Source organism: Somniosus microcephalus, chromosome 8 (genome assembly GCF_052327205.1).
Source record: "Somniosus microcephalus isolate GS21.2 chromosome 8, FLI_Smic_1.0, whole genome shotgun sequence".
Lineage (NCBI taxonomy): Eukaryota > Metazoa > Chordata > Chondrichthyes > Squaliformes > Somniosidae > Somniosus > Somniosus microcephalus.
This window is the reverse complement of record NC_140994.1, coordinates 38008845-38029385: the sequence shown is the minus strand read 5'-3', so window position 1 is coordinate 38029385 and position 20541 is coordinate 38008845. Positions and strand designations below refer to the sequence as shown.

Genomic DNA, 20541 nt, shown 5'->3' with positions numbered 1-20541 from the left:
ACTGAACATTGTGCAGTCATCAGTGAACATCCCCATTTCTGACCTTATGTTGGAGGGAAGGTCATTGATGAAGCAGCTGAAGATGGTTGGGCCTAGGACACTGCTCTGAGGAACTCCTGCAGCGATGTCCTGGGGCTGTGATGATTGACCTCCAACCAGCACAACCATCTTCCTTTGTGCTCGGTATGACTCCAGCCAGTGGAGTTTTCCCCCCAATTCCTGTTGACTTCAGTTTTACAGGGGCTCCTTGATGTCACACTCGGTCAAATGCTGCCTTGATGTCAAGGGCAGTCACTCTCACCTCACGTCTGGAATTCAGCTCCTTTGTCCATGTTTGGACCAAGGCTGCAATGAGGTCGGGAGCCGAGTGGTCTTGGCGGAACCCAAACTGGGCATCAGTGAGCAGGTTATTGGTGAGTAAGTGCCGCTTGATAGCACTGTTGATGACACCTTCCATCACTTTGCTGATGATTGAGAGTAGACTGATGGGGCGGTAATTGGCCGGATTGGATTTGTCCTGCTTTTTGTGGACAGGACATACCTGGGCAGTTTTCCACATTGTTGGATAGATGCCAGTGTTGTAGCTGTACAGGAACAACTTGGCTAGAGGCACAGCTAGTTCTGGGGCACAAGTCTTCAGCACGATAGCCAGGATGTGGAGTAGGCCGATATGGATCATTCACTCGGCACTTCTGGCTGAAGATGTTTGCGAATGCTTCAGCCTTGTCTTTTGCACTCATGTGCTGGGCTCTACCATCATTGAGGATGGGGATATTCATGGAGCCTCCTCCCCCATTAGTTGTTTAATGGTCGACCACCATTCACGACTGGATGTGGCAGGATTGCAGAGCTTTGATCTGATCCGTTGATTGTGGGATCACTTAGCCCTGTCTATAGCATGCTGCTTCCACTTTTTAGCATGCATGTAATCCTGTCTTGCAGCTTCCCCAGGTTGGCACCTCATATTTAGGTATGCCTGGTGCTGCTCCTGGCATGCTTTTTCTATACTCCTTATTGAACCAGGGTTGGTGGGATATGCCAGGCCATGAGGTTACAGATTGTGGTGGAATACAATTCTGCTGCTGCTGATGGCCCACAGTGCCTCATGGATGTCCAGTTTTGAGCTGCTAGATCTGTTCTGAATCTATCCCATTTAGCATGGTGGTAGTGCCACACAACACGATGGAGGGTGTCCTCAGTGTGAAGACGGGACTTCGTCTCCACAATGACTGTGCGGTGGTCACTGCTACCAATACTGTCATGGACAGAAGCATCTGCGACAGGTAGATTGGTGAGGACGATGTCAAGTAGATTTTTTCCCTCGTGTTGGTTCTCTCACCACCTGTCACAGGCTCAGCTATGTCCTTCAGGACTTGGCCAGCTCAGTTGGTAGTGGTGCTACCGAGCCACTCTTGGTGATGGACATTGAAGTCCCCCACCCAGAGTACATCTGTGCCCTTGCTACTCTCAGTGCTTCTTCCAAGTGGTGTTCAACATGGAGGAGTGCTGATTCATCAGCTGAGGGAGGGCAGTAGGTGGTAATCAGCAGGAGGTATCCTTGCCCATGCTTGGCCTGAAGCCATGAGACTTCATGGGGTCCGGAGTCAATGTTGAGGACTCCCAAGGCCACTCCTTCCCGACTGTATACCATTGTGCCGCCACCCCTGGTGCATCTGTCCTGCCTGTGGAACAGGACACACCCAGGGATGGTGATGGAGGAGTTTGGGACATTGGCTGAAAGGTATGATTCTGTGATTATGACTATGTCATGTTGCTTGACTAGTCTGTGGGACAGTTCTCCCAATTTTGGCACAAGTCCCCAGATGTTTGAGGACTTTGCAGGATCGACTGGGCTGGGTGTGTCGTTGCTGTGTCCATAGCCGGTGCCGATGCTGGGTGGTCTGTCCGGTTTCATTCGTATTATTGTTTTTCGTAGCGGTTTGTTACAACTGAGTGACTTGCTAGGCCATTATCAGAGGGCAGTTAAGAGTCAACCACATTGCTGTGGGACTGGAGTCACATATCGGCCAGACCAGGTAAGGACGGCAGATTTCCTTCCTTAAAAGGACATTCATGAACCAGACGGGTTTTTATGACAATCCGATAGTTTCATGGTACCATTACCATTACTGATACTAGCTTCTTAATTCCAGATTTATTTAATGAACTGAATTTAAATTCCCCAGCTGCCATGGTGGGATTTGAACTCACGTCTCCGGATTATTAGTCCAGGCCTCTGGAATGCTCGCCCAGTGACATTACCACTATGCTACCATTCCTTGCAATTGCACTTGGTCCCTTCATCTAAGTCATTGATATAGATTGTAAATAGCTGAGGCCCCAACACTGATTCTTGCGGCACCCCACTAGTTACAGCCTGCTAACCTGATAATGACCAGTTTATCCCTACTCTCTGTTTTCTGTCCGTTAACCAATCCTCTATCCATGCTAATGTATTACCCCCATTTTGCGTGTATGGTTCAGCTACTCGCTGCCTTAACCAGCTGACCCATTGGAGTAAGTAATAATATACTTAAAAACAAAAGCAAAACATTCCACGTGTATAACTTCTAATGACTTTCCTGGCTCCAAAGCATCATTGCGATTAACCCTGTAGTAAAACCACATTGCTACATGCAAAGGGAGAAACAGAAGGCTGTTCACCACCTCACTGCCATAACATCCTGCAATTTAAATTGTTGAACCTTTTAATTAACAGAACTACATTTTGAAGCAATTGGGTATTCTAAAAGCCCCATTAGATTATGGGAAACCTGTGACTTGTCCGAGGGCACCAAACTACAACTTATCAAAATTTTTATGCTTCCAGCAATCACCAAGGTCAAATTCATGAAACATCCATTCTTATCACAGTTGCGTCGAGCTGCACCATGTCAGTATTCCACCTAATATACAAAAGAAATAAACTACCCCAGCACGCAGCTTGAGGTCCCCAATACAGCATGAAGCCATCTGGTGGCTGCACAACAGCAATTATTTCATTAATAGACTCCTGAATCAAAGTTTAAAACATGAGCTACTATTATAGTGTCTGCTCCCCAAATAAATCAAGAAATTTAAAAATAAAATGTAACTTTACAGTAATATTAGTTCTCTGTACGTGATTTTACAATTGTTTTCTAAACCCACATCACAAGTCTTTGTAAGACCTACGTAAAATAACACAATTCAAAATGCATGCTGTGGTAACCCCTCTGGTTTATAATCAATCCCCTCAATGGGTAGTCTGTCTACAGTGTCAGATGTGATTTGGAAATATTATGTGGATGGTATTTTTTTCAATCTTATTAACCAACTCTCTTGTAAAGAAAATTTGCAGTACCAGGCTATGAAACTCAAAATAAACACTTAGCTGAACTTAATTTACACCCTTGAAGATTAACATGATCAGCACTCAGCAATGTACATTAAAATAAAATGGTTAGCAGGGAACCCCACGTAGTTTCCAATTCCTGGGCCCTGAATGAAGCATGCATTTTTCCTGTGGAATCCTGAACCTGACAGCAAGGCCTGGGAATAGAACGGAATGAAGAGGAGAAATACGGATAATATAATGATAAAGAAATAAAGAATCTGGGTAGCAAAGCATACATTTATGTTTCAATATTCAATGGTTAGGGTTCCCATTCCTGATTATTATCCAGTGACTATTGTTGAAATTGTACATGTGTTTATTTTGGGTTAGGACAGGATCAGTCTCAGCTGTGACACCCCTCACCATTGAACACATGAAAATTGGTAATTTGGGTGAGGCATCAGGGTTTGTGGAATCGTACCTCAGCAATGGGATGGTGTCTTCAGGAGAGGTGGGATTTAAATATGGGCTGGATTTTACCAACTTCGGCAGGTCCATGGCGGGTGACGTCGGTGGCGGGTCCTGGCCTCACTGCTGGCTCCAGCCCACTGTGTAGAATGATTTTCCCTTGATTGGGCTTGTTAAGCCCATGCAGCTCGTTTCCTGGCCAATTAAAGGAAGTGGGTCTGATGACGTCATTTGATGACGCGTCATGAGCCGGTTTCCTTAAAGGGACCATGCGCAAATCTATTTTAACATTTGTGCTGTCAGTGTTCTACAGCATTGAGGTGCTGCAAACACTGACAGGTAAGGCACTGCACAAAGGTTGCACCCAGGCGCTCCCATGACTCCACAGCACGCAAGGAGGTCCTCTTCCCTTCCAATGGGCGAAAGAGACCTCCCCAGGAGATCAACACAGCCTGGTTACACATTGCACAGGAGGACACAAGCAGGGATGTCATCAGGAGGACCTGGGTGCAGTGGTGCAAACCTTTCAATGATCTTCGTAGATCATGAAACGTTACTGCAAAGCCACACTCAACCTCATCCTCCTGTGCCACTCCTCACATCCCCATCATTCTGCCTTCCCTACCCTACTCCAGCACATCTTTACTCACACCAACTTAACTTGCACCTCCACCCATCCCTCTCTATCTACATTATCACTTCCCCATCTCACAAGCCACCGCTCACACTCACCCTCATCCTAGTACAATCATACCAACTAACAACACACAAGGGTAGACACTTGTGTGTTTTAGCCAATGTTTGTGTGAAGTTTCTATTAATATGCTGTCAAACATTGAAACCTTTATTTTCAACACTTTGCGTTCTTGGACAGATTTGTGTACACCTTTGGAAGTGGCTTAGTGAGTTGCAGTGAATGGTGAGATATAACCATACCCCCCGCAATGCTGATGAATGTGAAAGGAATGGCTTGGGCATTGTAGCAATGCTTTGTGGTGTTGGTGTGGGGTGGTGCCAACCTGGCGCATCATGTGGCAGCCAGAGTGTACAGCATCAAGTGAAGTAAATCTGGCCATGGTGAGGCCATCCCTGACATCCCGGGCAGCTATGTAGTCGGGTGCTGATGCCCTCTGTCCTGTGCAGCATCAGTTGATTGCGGAGAAGGTTGGTGTTGTTGTTGGTGCTGCTGGTGTGCCTGGTGCTGCTGGTGTTGGGGCTGATTGTGGTTGGATTCTGAGGACCAAGGTGAAAGAGTATAAAGGGCACCAATGCTGATGGAATAGATGGCAGGTGAAGTAGAGATGACAGAAGCGATCTGTCAATGGTGGGAGAGGTAATGAGGTCAGACTGGATGGAGACTTGTGTAAAGACTTGCAGCATGGTGAATCTGTAGTGGAATTGCAGTTTAGAGAAGCTAGTGTCTAAGGGAATATTTCTCAATCAGCTGGGAGCTTTGACTTGACATTTGAAGCTGTCAACTCATCACCTGATTCAATGGCCACTGAACTCCCGCCTCAGCTTCACAGACGAGGTCTAGGCACAGCGGGAAACTGGTGGGTGACCTGTCAAAATCAAAAAGCTGGGGAAAAAAAGCATTGTTAAGTGGCTGTAAATAAGCCACTAATGTTTTCAATTGCCTCTTCCGCCACTGCGTGTCAGGTCTGCTCAGCGCTGACAGACCTGACATTTGGGAAAGGCGCGTGGCGGCGGGTTGACAGCGGGGTCCCGGCCCACTATCAAAAAAATCCACTTTCCCACCCAGCCCACCTCCGATTGCGTCCACTGACAACCCCCACCCGCCCCCACCCCCCTCACCCCAGCACCCCCCCACCCCCGGAAAATTCTCCCTTAAATAATTTGGAGAAAATTAGTTTAAAAAAAAGCAGAAAAATATCAGCACTGTTCAAAGGGTGAAAAAGATATAAGAGAGAAAGAACGAAAGGAGGGAAAACTGGAGAAAGGATTGTGCATTAAGCTGAACTGCTTAGGCAGTTAACTGAAGAAGGGAATTAAGAAAACAGGAAAGGGAAGAACACCAGAGGTTTCCAAGCACATTTTCCACAAGAAAAGGATATCTTTTAAAAATAGACACTAAGAAAGGAAGTAGTGGTCTGAATAGATAGGCAAACAGCTTCCTCCACTCCAAAAAAATAAGAGAATGACTCAGTCAATTAATAAGTATCTAGCATTTCACTATTTGAAGCTTGCAACCTGGACAAGTAGATCTACTCAGACAAACAAACAATGACCAACAATATGAAGAGTTCATAGTCCTCCTTGACATTTATTTTCAAATATTGTGTTTTGTTTCAGCCACCATCACGTATTCTGGAGAGGTCATATTTGTAGTGCCCTATTAAATGCGCCCAACAATTTTACACAGGAATTAAAAATTATATCCTGCAAAAGAAAGCTCTATGAGGATAGAGGTAGTTCCTCTCCAATCATGAGGGTGGAAGCAGGCAGAGGCCACTTCTTTAGGTGTGTGGAGTTCGAGATGGATTTTGTTTAATGTCCCAGGCTTTGAATTGTTTAACACCATAGAATTCATGTCTGGAATTCGCAACATTTAAATCTCCAAAGCAGAATTAAAATGCAAGGCCTTTCTAATTAAAATAGACTGCCAAGGTGGTCACTGAATAGAGGTATGAGGGAAGCAGGAAAAATGACAGGAAAATAAAGCTAAGTTGCTCCCATGCACCTCCATGTGTCTGGACAGAATGCATGTTAAGGTATGGTGAGCAATCAGAAATGGTTATTGGAGGGAACAAATTTAACAAAGAAAAGGAGGGATTAGAAGTGAAACAGTTGTTTATTTTGTAACTTGCTGTCCATAGAGTTTAAGGGGTAAGTTTGAGATTCAGAGCCTTCAGCTTTGTCCAGGGAAATTTGATGGAGCTATGGCTTCAAAAGTTCTTCCATAAATTTGATTTAATTCTTTATTTAGGAAATTGTAGGTTTACAATACACTTAACAATGATAGTATGAAGTGCTATATGTAGAATGGAGGGAATGGGATGGTGGTGTTGAACACTGGCTCCAATGTACCACACCAGTGATAGCATGCAGGCTCCTCACAGCTTGACTTATTGATCTCAGCTATGCTGCGACAGGGAAGCAGCAAGGAGGAGCCAGGCATTTGCCACAAATGGAGGGAAAAATCAGCGCTGGTCTCACAAACCTACTAGTAGCCAGTTATAAAGTGGAAACTCACCTGTTCACCATCTTGGTGTGGGAAATCCATTGAAGGGGAATAAAAGAGGAAAGTAAAAAAAAAGGACAAAAAAAATCAGTCTGCTTTTTGCAAGTATATGTCACTATGGTTACAAAGCTGGTTAATGGCAGGATGGGACAGAATGAGGCAGACTGGTGACGTTGTGAAATGTAGCAAACTTTTTGCTGTAAAGTAAATAGAACAGAATATAGGAAGGATGTCAAGGCCTTGAAGAGGGTACAGAGGAGGTTTACCAGGATGTTACCAGGGATGAAGAACTTCAGTTATTAGGAAAGGTTGGAAAAGTTAGGACTGTTCTCCTTGGAACAGAGAAGGCTAAGAGTTGGCCTAATAGAGGTTTTCAAGATGATGAGAGGTTTTGATAGAGAAGATGAAGAAAAATTATTCCTTCTGGCAAATGGGTCAATTACTAGAAGTCATGGATTCAAAATCATTGGCAAAAGATCTAGAGGGGAGATGAGGAGAATTTATTTCACTCAGAGAGTTGTCGGGATCTGGAACGCTCTACCTGAAAAGGTGGTGGAAGCTGATTCCATAAATAATTTTAAAAGGGAATTGGACAGGGTACTTGAGGATGAGGAACTTGCAGGGTTACGGACAAAAAGTAGGTTGTGGGACTAAGTACGGTTGCTCTTTCAAAAAGCCAGCACAGGTGGAATGGGCCGAATGGCCTCCTTCTGTGCTGTAAGTTTCTATGATTTTATAAAACAGTACAAATAGATTTTAAAAAGATTAGCAGTAGCAAAGTGATTCGCTAAAACATGTGAGCAGATGTTTTGATATAATGAATTATAATGAACGTAACAATCTGCACTTGGAAGAGCTAGCAATTGAGATAGAAACAAAACTGCATTTCTAGCAGGACAGGCTGCCATTATGTCTTAAACAAGCATTCATCATTGAGGGAATCATGCCCCACATGTTCAATACATTTTCACAAAAGGAAATAGTAGTTGTAAAATGAAGCCCCCGCCTCCCCCCCCCCCCCCACAAATCTGCATGGAGTTGGTGATGAAAGTGTCTAAAAGCATTACTTACCAGGCTTGCCTTATTTGCATTGCAAGCAAATGACCAGAAGCAAAGTGACAGCATAATGGAAAAAGGCAACTAGTTAGGTAAGCAGAAAAAAAGCACTCAAAACCTGTTAGAAAGGACCAGAAAAATCACTCTCTGACAAGTCTTATTTTTTTAATTTAAAATAAAAAAAAACAGCGATTGCAAAAGTGGGAAGAGAGGAAGAAAAACTAAAGCAGATTTTTGAAAAAGCTAAAAAAAGAAACTAATAGCGTTACATAACAGTGAAGGAAGACTAAAAACCTCAAAAAGAAAGGTTGAGAAATTACATAAATTTCAATTAGGTTTTTGAAGAATTCAGCAGTTTGTAGAGTTTGAATACAAGTTACAACATAAGGAAACAACCGAGATGACTAAACATTAAGCTTACTGGCTTATGGTGATCTACTAGCATTCGGTTGTGCTAAAAGTTTGGGAACATTTATGCTCTATAACAGCAGCTTTTGGGAACTATTTGTCAATCCACAAAAGTCACAATGACGACAGCTTCCTCCTCCTTTTGCTGTTCCTTCTTTCTCCTGCACCCTAACCAAAAGTAGAAACTCAATCAGAAGCTAACTGCTCATAGAAAACCTTCAAATTTTTATATCTACAAAATATTAAAAGTTTTAATACTTCCTCTGTTGGCCACCCTTAACTCCCTATATCACAATTTAGCTGTTCAGTTTAAACTGTTTTAGGCAGCAAAAGTATATTTACCATTATACTAACCTTTTAGCTAAATGTCACCAATTTTACTCTGTCTTTACCGTGCCTCCACAATCCCTGCCTGCATCCCTGGCTGGATGCCTTTCCATACTTGCAACCGGAAAACCCGGCCTGTGGCAATAGCTGCATTTCTCTCCACAGCAGTGACCCACCACATGCTGCCAGATGCCTCATCCCCTCCCACACTGACTACCCACATGTCCCAGCCCAAATTTAAAAAAAGAAGAAAATTGAGAAGTAAAAGAGTATACAGGAAACAGAAAAAGAGAAGCACTGAGAGGGACTAGCAGAAGAAAAAAGTAACAGAAAGAGACGAGGGGAGAGAAGAGTGAAAAGCAAAAGTGCGAACAGGAAGAGAATGAAGGAAAATCTGTTTTAAACATCCCTACCAACAAGAAGAACTTTAATACGAAAGAGAACTTTTGATGATGGCTAAACCACATTAAAATGCAAATTAAGAAACAGGAATATGGAGGAATGTTTTTAACAGGCGTTACTCAGACAAAAGGCAGCTTGTAACCAAGGACAAATCTGGGGTTGCTATGGGACCAGCGGAACCGACCAGCACTGTCTTAAGACAAAACCCTCATTAACTGCAACAAGTGACACGCATGATGAAGTAACCCCACTAAACTTTAAACCAACCACGAATAACAAGGGGAATAGCCATGCTTGAAGGAACCAATTATTGAGATGTACATGTGAGAATCACGAGAAGTCTGAACACAAAGAATACAAGACCTAAAACAATATCTAGCTTTTTTACTGCAATGTGTCCTAGTCTAAAGGAAAGAAGACGTCTAAAGATTCAATAGACTTGAAATGATCGCAGGTTTGGCCACCGGGCACTTGAAGACTCTAAAACAGGTTAAGTTGGGCTCTTATTTAATCCGTGTGTTAGTGGTTAAATAAAAGATCTCTGTGAGAGATAGTGGGGGGAATTTTAACCTTAAAAAATGGGTGGGTTTGGAGCGTGGGGGTAGTTAAATTGTTAAAAATGTGAATCCCGACCTGAACCCGCTTTCAACCCGCCCACTTCCGGTTTTAACGGAGGTGGGATGTGGTGGGTGGGTGCTGGACGGGGGCGGGCGAACAACCTGCTCCCAGGGGGCGAAACATCCATTTAAATATTATAATGAGGCTGGAAGCCTCTTTTTTAACCTTCATCTTGTGGATGTGGACGAGTTTCACACAATTTGTGAAACCTGGCAGTTACAGCAAGACGGGGACTGCTGGATCCAGGGGGTAAGTGCTATTATACGTACCTCCTGGATCCAGGGTCCCTGCCTAACCCTATCCCCGTGATCAGAGAGCCCCTCACGAGGCATCCAATCACTCCCCCCAGTGATGATGCTGATGCCGCCCACAATAAACTGGTGGCCATCCATGATCTTCTCTCCCCCCCACTGATCCTCCGGTGACTGGCCACGATCTTCCCTTCACCACCAGCCCCCCCGCCCCCCCACCCCCCGCAATCATACGGCCCCGATCCTCTCTTTCCCTCCCCACCCCCCACTCTCAAACCTCTGCCCAACCCCGATCCATTTAACGGACCGGCCCGATCTCCTCCCATCCTCTAACCCCCTCCCCCCTCCAATCCATTGAACGGCCCAGCCCGACCCCCGATCCTCGACCCACCCCCCCACCCCAATCCATCCATTTAACGGCCCAGCCCCCACGCAAACCCTCCCTCATTCCTCGGTGCGGCCACAGGCCTACCCGCCCGCAGCCAGCCAACCTCTCAATCTGGTTGGCTATGGGTGGGAAACCGAGGCCTCGCATGCAAATTAGGCACAGCCGAGTTTCCCAATCTCTTCAGAGCCTCCCTCCAACTGCCCCCAACCCGCCTTCCTCCTTAAAATTCCAGCCAGTGTATCTGCGTCTATTTTCTGTTACGGTGGATTTAGGTCTACGAACCCCACTCTAACACCTAACATGGGAGGTGTGAGAGTCAGAAATAATTCCTACAAGTACTAGAAGATGAGGCACAGAGAAGCACAACAGGAGATAAAGAGAGACCGAGTGAGAGGGAGCGACAGGGCGAGAAAGAGAGAAAAAGGAGAGAAGAAAAAGGAGGAAAAAAGAAAAATGAGAGAGAAAGAGAGAGAGAAAAAGGAGAGAAAGTAAAAGGAGAGAGAAAGAAAAAGAAAGGAAGAGAGAAAGAAATAAAATAAGATGATGGAGACAAGCAAGAGAAAGACTCTGCAAACTCACTGAGGAGTGACATAGTACAGCCACTAAAGCAAAATGAGCAGGTTGAAGAGTGAGACCTCAAACCTGGTATCCATGGCACAGAATGGAGAATATTCTGGTCCTCATAACTAACTGCAAGTTACCTCTGGAAAAATTTGTAGCAATGATACTGTAATCACTAATACTCCAGTGTAAACATCACCAACAAATGACTAGTTCATCAATACTTGTCAATGCTGACAGATACCGGCAATTTAAAAAACCCACAGCTCACATAAAATTAAAGCCAAATTATAAAAACATTAGTGGACATAAGGGCAATTTCAGACCACAATCCTCTCAGCGCTGTATCAACCCAGGTATTGACCTGTTAGGATCTCTTTGTAAAATATTGGGTATGTCACAGGAATTATGCAATATAAAAGATATATATTTGAACAGCTGCAACATGCACAGGATAGGAGCAAAATACAATGCAGCCGAGTGCAAAAGGAATGAGTTTTCATGGTTAGAGATTAACCTTTCATGGATGAAGCAACACAAGCTGAAAGCTTTCTTACTCCCTTCTGGAAATGTACCCAGATGCAAAGTTAGAATATCTCATTTTAGATTTTAGCCAAACACTAAGCTGCTTTTCCCTCTTAACTTAATCTGTTCACCATGTTTAACAATGTAAGAAACAAGTTTTACCTATCATTTGAGCAATGGTCTTTTCATACTCAGCAACAATCCGCCTGTAGACAAGAAAAGCTACAGTGAGAAGAGTGTGAACACAAACATGCCAATTTTACAATGATTGATGTCCAATACACCTTTTAATATTGTACAGCACCATATTAAAAGTTTCCAAACCAAGCATTTAAAGAGATGTGGTGAGGAAATCATTCTGAAAGAATACTTGCCTTGATAGTATTAAATATCGAGCAACAAAATCTTACAAAGGCTGTTTCTTCTATATGTGCATGTTCTCAATGGAATTGTATTTAAAAATTAAGACGAAAAGCAGATCCAATGGCAACTGTGTGATCTTCTTTGGAGTGAACATGCTCAGAATCTTTAATAAACTCTACATGCTATTTGGCGTGTTTGAGCTAAATATTTAATACGATATGCTGCCTCTGAAATGTGATTTCATGACAAAAATATGGAATCAATGGTTCACGAATAATAAACAGAACAGAGAAAAACCATAAATGCCACCACAAAACCAAATCCTTATTGTATTCCTTTTTTTCTTGGTGTGGTCTGTCGACCTGCATTCTTGGGAAATGGCAGTCCCATGTAGACCACTTCAGATGCAAACTGACCTGCCTCTGATCATTTCTCTGCAACTCTTCCTCCTCCTCAAGCTTCCACAGGATGAGGAATGCACATCCTCACAATGTAGGGTGCTTAACATGTGTTTTGAGCTCCCAGAAATGCTGATATGAAAAAAAACCCCAAACAAACCTTTTTTTTTGAAAGTGCAAAAAAATGTCAAAGACAAAATAAACAAATACATTAAACAAAATGCCGAAAAAAAGGAGCCCAAATAGTAAAAACTGCAAGGTGGGTCAACATCCAGCTACTTTTTAGAAACTCACTGCCAATGTCCACAAAGTAATGCTCCCATTTTATGTGGACCCACAGTGATGGTGCATTTCCCACACAATTCTAGGGAATTTGCACTATAGTAAGCTTTATGTTAATTTAACTTTTTTTCAACACCCTTAATGAAGCTGTCACTAGCCTGTAGCAAGAGTCTCCTACTATATAGCGTAGCCTAGGAAGAAAATACCAAGCTTTGCAGATCATGCACAGAGAAGGCCTAAACCAACCCATCCCAACAAAGTGCTTGGCAGCACTGTCAATGAGACGCATCCTTTAGAAAATAGTTGGGAATCAAGAAAAGTTTATTTTAGGCACTTAGAAAGCATAAATATTGACTGAAGTCAGTCTGTCACAAGATAGTACTTCAAAGTCTGTATATCTGCAGTGAAATAATTCCAATTTCTCTCTAATCTGCCAACTACAAATTTGTTCAATATGGTCACTAGAAACAGATGCTTTAGACTTGGAAGGGATAGTACTCTTTAAAGAACTGCCAGCAACAGGAACGCTGTTCTTAAATGCACAAGGCTCGATTTTAACTCTAGGTCGAAAATGGCACAGGTCCATCCAAGGGTGGCAGCAGGGAGGTCCTGCTGATTTCAATGATTGTGTCACATCACCATGATACAAGACCGTCTCCCGCTCAAACCCAGTGGGGATGATGAGGAGGCCGGCGGGTGGGAGTGCGATTTCGGGTGGCAGGAGGCTGCCGCTGGGGACTACAGGGCATGGTCCCTGGCATACGGCAAGTGGTTGGGGGAAGGATCAGAGGCGATCATAGTTGGGAGCAGGGGATGGAAGCCTGGTGCAGGGGTGGCCCAAGGTGTCCTTGACGGGCACAGAGGAGTACTCCTGCTCCTCCTGGGCCACAAGGAAACTACAAAAAACATTAAAAACCTACCTCTTTAAAACCTCTTCTGACCTGAGCTCCTACTCCAGGGAAGCCACAAGGACGGGGACCCCAGAATTGGTTTAATACTGCAGTCAGGTCCCAATGATGTAATTGGGATCTGATCTGCCTATTTAAACAGTATTGGGATGGAAGGCTAGCGGGTATATATCTTGCTCCATTGTAACTGCACCCCCCACCTGGTTTCTGCCGGGTGGGGAGGGCAGGTATAATTCCCCCCATACAGGGAGAATCTCAGGCTAATCTGCAAATTAGGTCAACCTAGATCATGAAGCTCAGTGTCACAGAGATTGAAGTTTTTCCAAACATGGCGGAGGGATGCACAATGCTTTTCATCTTTCCATTTTGAATCAAATATCTCCCTCAGATTTCTGCTCCTTGCTCATCATTTTCTGCTACCGCTGTGTTTCATTTAAAACAGCCATCAGAGAAAGGTGACAGACAGAAGTTAGACACCTCTCCATATACAGGAATATTTTTTTTTTAAAGTGGGAACTATTCTGAGATTTAGGGTAGCCAGCTCAAGAACAGCATTGGCTGTTGGCAATCTATGAGGCTTTGGCTGCTGTTTGGATTTTCTTGAGATGTTTTATATGAAACAAAATCTTGTATTAAAAAATTCTTAACTGCAGTATATAATGTACACTTTGTGGTTGCTGCAAGATATTCTCCAGTTCTTGGTTCAGAACAGTACAAAACACTCATTATATTGATGCATAGTCTTTTCATTTAAGCTGTTGTTCGTCTACCTAAATCTTAGATTAACTAACCATGATTTTATGTAGTTTGGGATAAGGTCTTTCCAGTATTAAATCACATTTACAGTGAGGAATGTTACATAATTCTTCTCCCGAAGGCATTATTTACTCAACCTCAGTCTCAATTTCATTGAGAAGCCCTCTATTATTAACCTGGACTATTAGAACACTGGATTATAATTAACCAGAACATTTGGCAACTGAAGGAAATAATGGACTTGTTTTTACCAGATTTGCCAGTACATCTTCCCTAAAGGTAACAGCATTACATAATGTGCACTTCATTACACTACAACACAATCTAAAAGTTCGCCATTGCTCTTTAAGCTTCACATTGTTATAAGGATCTACCAGGTCATGTTACTCTTGTACATAACAGTATCGTCTTAATCCCTCAGCTATGTTACAGTTTTTATATATACACAGGAGCACTACTTATAAAGACAGTGCTCTACTCTCAGTAAGTATCCACACTTGTTAACGGATTGCATCATAATCCTGGTTCAGTATCGCAAAGTAAAATACTCCCTCTTCCCATCAGATTACGCAGAGACACAGGCACAATCTGGTGCCTATGATAGTTAGTAAACAATATAAACTCAACCAGTAAACTTTCTCTAGCTTCATATTTGAAATTTGTAGCATTATTTGAAGCCCTCAAGTATATTATAATCTGGTCGACATGCCTAACCATGTTTGTCTACAGAAGGTCCTCAATTTAATTCTCTACATATTCACTTCTACAGTCATCTTTACAGAGTTGGCATTCGACTCACAGATCTTTATCAACCTACCTCATCTCAACAACCTCTTGCCTACTTTCGTCATATTTCCTCTTCCAATCTGCCGCTTCTCTTTCCTTAGCAACAATCTGGAACAATGAGAGGAAACATAACAACTGAGGAACCATATGAGAAAAGATTCAGAGCATGTTTAGGTTAAAACAAAAGTTGAAGCTATAGTAGAAATGCATAGAAACAAGGTAAAAAGGGTCAAAAAACAAATTAAAAAATTGAATTCTTTAAGAAAAGCCAAGACAAAAAATAACTTTTTGGAAATGATTCAGATTTTTATTTAATTTGTTTTAAAATATAAAAACAGCTCGTCATTAAAATAGTTACTTAAAACTAAACTTATCCAACACATGTGTACAGACACAGACACACACACACACTCTCACAGAAGTTTACTTCAAGGTGAATGAGCTACCTCCTCTCTAGCTGCTCTCAGAGCAGAATCCAAATCTCTTTGGTTGTAGTGGTGTCCATCTACTTGAGTGTCATCAGCCTCACTGTCACCAGTTCTAGAGTACAGCGCACCCTTTGTGATGGGAGTGTCCATTGATGGTGTACTGTCTCTTTGCTGCAACAAATGCAAAATACAAAAAAAAACATCAACTTTACATGGAGTGTATATAGTATTACTTCTGACTTAAAAGCTGTGAAAAAAAAAGACACTGCCTTGCAAGGTCAAATTTCCAGAACGCTCTGTTAAAGTTAAGTTAATCATTCAGTTTAAATTAGCATTCGGTCAAAGTGCCATTCTAATGTTGTTGCAAAACTCTTTTGAATTACATTAGCGGAAGTAAAGCATGATGGGTAATGCATAATGAAATGTCAAAAGTTATATTGTAGGAAGAGTGTAAACTTCAGTTTCATCCAAAATAACCTTGGAGCCAAATGTTTTCAGAAACATCTGCAAGAACAGTGGCACCAAACTTCCAAATTTAGACAAGTCTAAAAAGGATCATCAATATATCTGCATACGCAGTATTTTGCTATTGTATCAAATGTACCTCATCCTATTTAAATGTTTGTTTAACAAATCTAAAAATAGAATAGTTCACTTTTAGTACTTCTACAAATAGCAGTTTTTGCATATGTTGAGGTGTCGAATCATTGCTGTTGAATTGACAATGGTCAAGCAATACTTACTGATAAGCATCGACAGGATCTGTTTTATTCTACTAAGCAGGAGTGACTGGAAAGCAATGTGGCACATAACCTTTTTGCAATTGAATTGGAATGTAGTTTAGCAATCAAGTTACTCATTAATTAAGAGTCAACTGGAAAGTGTTAAACCCTTTCGGTACCAAACATCCTTTGTTAAACTTTTCTGGTACAACAGATGGGACGATGGGATTTCCTGTTTTCTACTTTGGCTGCAGATCTCGAGAAGTGCGCAGCAACATAAATATTTTGTAGTTTTAAATTACATTTATAAAATAGTATAAATACAATTTTTGACAGCATGTAAACATACTATTGGTGATTAAAGGTTAAAGATCAATTTTTGTCTTAATTGAAAATTCATGGAATGAAACAAACCTGAATATATTTACTGTATAAAAGTATATCATAAACAATTTTGAACAAAAAATAAAAAGACTACAAGCAAGATGAGTAATAAATCCAGGTTAGTACATTCAGTAGACAATACCAATGTAATTTGACAAATTCTAGGTTTACATAGGCAACAGAACAACAAAAGAAAACACAGTTTTATTTTAAAACAGTGTTTTATATTTTATTTCACTTTTGGTTTAGAAAGCTGTGAGATGGTAGCTACATGTGATAGCTGAATTACAAATGAAATGTAAAATGAAAGAATTAGTATTTTAAAAATGCAGCTGGCTTCTGCCGATCTTTGCTACAAATATTGTGTACTAAATCAATTTTCTGACAGCAAGTACAATTAGGAATACTTAAGCGATGCCACAATCAGAAAGACTTAATTAACGTAAGGTTGTTTCCTGTAGGGAGCATTACCTTATACTACTGACATGAGAAGACAGCATGAAGGCAACGCTGAGGAGGAAGAAGTTATTGGACTCAAATGATAGTCTTATCTCTCAACAGACAAAGAGAGAGGAATACAAACTCAATCACGGCTTAGTCAAGAATTCATCCTATAATTAATTAGAATAGCTTTTGAAGATCAAAGCAGAAGCATGTTACGGGTGTCATTATGAAGTCAAGTGCCTTTACAATCCTTTAGTTTTGGCTTTCACAGATCGAATAAAAAAATTAAACAGAAAGAATGGAATAAAAATAAATAAGAAAATCTCTTCCATTATTGCCACCTCAAGTACCAGGACAATGAATGATTTCTTTTTTTTTAGTTGTAGGGCACACTGTAACTTTTTAAAATCTATAAATATGTACAAATTATAAGGTGTGCAATTATTTAAGATGTACTAATTATAACACCAAATAAATCTTTGGGCTTTGTACCAATATAGATGGTCTATGTCTCCTTTTCCCATGTAGAGCTTTATTTCAACATTGTCCTTTGAAAATTAAAATAAAACTCTCACAGGTATCTAATTTTACACATTTTCGGCAAGTTAAGCCAAACCATCAGCAGGCACCATACTGAGACTTCCAACTCCAAATTAAGCCAAATGAGGATTGCGTCATAACTAAAACTAATTTCTATATTCTAATAAAATCGCTACAATCTAGCTTGTTTGGGAAAACGTTCAGCTAGTTAATACCTTTGGACCCAAAGTGGTTCTTGAGAAATATTTAGCTTCGATTGTTACCGGAATTCCAGATGCAGTCTATAAGGCAGCCATTTTAAAAATTCAAACACAATTTTACTCCATACACCTCGTATAACAAAATAGATATTGTTACATCCAAATGCTATAAGCATTGATTGTGATATTGTCGTACAATGTTATAAAACAGGTTATTGATATTGGGGAAAGGTCCTAATCTAACTCTTACTTGTAAGTGTGAACCAAAACTGGCCCATTGTCTTCGGGCTGTACTTCTCCCTCTGATCTGTGAGCATGCAGACAAGTGAAAGAAACTGAAGAAAGTGACATGGTAACTAAACTTTCAACAAACCCAGATAATAACTCTACCTCTGCTATTCCTAACATGTAAAAATACAATTTTCACTTCATTTACATTTCATTCTAAATCATGTATTAGCCAGTCAGGGAAAGAAAGCATCGATTTCTGCCACATGTTCAGATGATTTACTTTTAAATGCTATGACTATTGCAAAGGTAATTGAATCTAGTGTATTTTGAATTTTACCCCTTTACCACAACATTTAAAAATGGGTAAGTGACACTGAAAATGAGAATGAAAGGCCCGATTACCTACATTAATGAGTTCTTAACTTGGCACAAAAGGAATAAAATGATCATTGGATTTCTTACACATTAATTTGGCATATATCAGTCACAGATTGAATGATCTAATTCTTTGTTAATTATACATGCTATACCAGTTACTCTGGTGAGTATAGTGGTGTTTTTATATTGGGCTTTGCCTGGAACTAATAAATTTATCATGTAACAGAAATGAAAGCTGTCACCATTGTAAAATACTTTCTGCATCACATTTTTTGGTCCAGTTTAAATTGAAGTAATCTATCTTAAACTAGATTCAATTTACAGTTTTGTGTTCTATGCCATTTATGCTGACAAAAATGAAAGCATCAGACACAATGCTGTTTTGTTCTGAATTTCTCAGTAACCGGGGCCTCCTGTTCCTGTTTTCCCCCTACTCTTGATATCAGCCAATTTCACTGACTTCAATTTCCATCACTGTTCTTCAATTATTTAACTAGTCTTCAGCAGTTATCCCCACTTTTCTTTCACTTGGACAAAAAAGTGAAGAGATAAGTATGCTTAAGAGTCACGAGGCCTTCACTTTTGACAAGAACTTCCATCAGTCATCATAATGAGTGAGATGACCTTAATATGAAAAAGAATGCATGCCAAAGTTGTTTATATGCATTTCAGCAACAATTCTTTCTCCCTTCAACTGTCTGGTCAATAGTTCCTTACAATTTGAGTTCTGCACATTCTTACTTTGCTCCCTGCACAATGTATGGGCCCAGGAATGAACAATGATACAAACTTAAATACTGCTACCTCACTAAGCATAGCCTTATACTGTGATCCCACACACACCTCAGACATGCAGAAAATAGTACGCACAGACCGAAGATTCAACAGGCTAAAATAACTAATCAAATTTATCTCTAAATCACAGAAATAATGCACCAAATTGTACAAAATTCCTTAGTATCAAAGGAGTATGTTTCAACGTTTAGGTTTAATCTATCAAAAAACATATAAAAATGGTACAGTATTGGACTAATACTGCAGCACACAATAATTATGACTTATACAGTTCATCAGAGCTCTCACCAGTCCTCCTTCAGCAGTTAGGACCCCAGAAATGATCGCAGTCTAATGGAATAATGGAGGACTAGAACATTGAATATTAACAGTCTAATTTGGTGTTCCTGACTACTGGGTGTAATTTTCAACAAAGCTGCCTGGCGGAGCGCATTACCCACCCATTGTAGAACCAGTCATTCATTTCAATGGAATAAAAATTGGGCAGGTTCTACAACGGGCGTGCAATCTGCACCGCCAGCTTACTGTCCAGCCAGCTTTGTTGAAAATGATCTCCATTATTTCAAACCATATCCTTCAGGTAGAAATTGAGTCATGTAGCTAAGTGCTCAAGGGAGGTATTTATCCTCAACAGCTTTCAGAATCTAGCAAAATCTGAAGAATCTACAGGTAGACCCTGTTTTTAGTTCACTTAAATTTGTTTGAAGAAGTAACTTTAAAAATATGAAAACAAATAATTAACTTTTGCCACTTTAAAACAGTCCACTTGCCACGTTTAAGGATACCACACAACCAGTTTATAAACACAGAGCCAAACTAAACCACATTTGAGTCTGATGTCATGCAATGATGACATTTATATAAATAATTTCAGATTTTGAAATGAATAGCTGAGCATAATTTGCAGAGTCCCAAACCACTGACATTTAGTGCAATAATTCTTGGGTTATATTTTATGAAAATACTTTTCTTGCTGTCATCTTAAACAATTGACTCCATGTTCTCTTCCTTGAGGGTGTCATTATTTAAGCTGGTTTCCAAAGGACAAAGATTTAAAAGACCCCTTTTAGAAAAAAAAAATGTTCACTTGATTTTAACCCTAGTTTGGAAGAATATTGCTGATAACTGGTTACTGTACTAATCAGGTTAGGACCTGTTCCTTTTAAAGAATGCATTTTTATAATCTTAGAAGGCTATTATTCAACATATCAGCATATCAGAATGACTATAGGAAACCTTTAAAATAAACTAGATTACCACTGTAATTATCATTTAACCCCCAGACTATAAACCTATCAAACCAACCATAACTGAACTACTTAATACAGCAACATTGATATTGATTGTTGTAAAATTTTAGTTCTTTGAAAGCCTAAAATTATCAAAAATATTCAGATATTTGAC

At 40.8% G+C, this 20541-nt stretch overlaps 1 protein-coding gene across 12 annotated transcripts in view; it reads right to left on the bottom strand.

Annotated features, from left to right (window-relative positions):
• Nucleotides 1–20541, bottom strand: part of LOC147113459 (uncharacterized) — a 364793-nt gene that overhangs the window by 21210 nt on the left and 323042 nt on the right. For 8 of the 12 annotated variants that reach the window (XM_085994578.1, XM_085994581.1, XM_085994587.1 and 5 more), the window contains 4 exons: nt 17984–18040; nt 15462–15614; nt 15047–15123; nt 11685–11728 (listed from right to left, as the gene is read on the bottom strand). In XM_085994578.1, the coding sequence (XP_085850704.1) occupies nt 11685–11728; nt 15047–15123; nt 15462–15614; nt 17984–18040 (331 nt within the window). Of the gene's footprint in view, nt 1–11684; nt 11729–15046; nt 15124–15461; nt 15615–17983; nt 18069–20541 lie in introns of those variants that run through there. The other 4 variants (XM_085994586.1, XM_085994588.1, XM_085994579.1 and 1 more) reach the window with 2 other exon arrangements.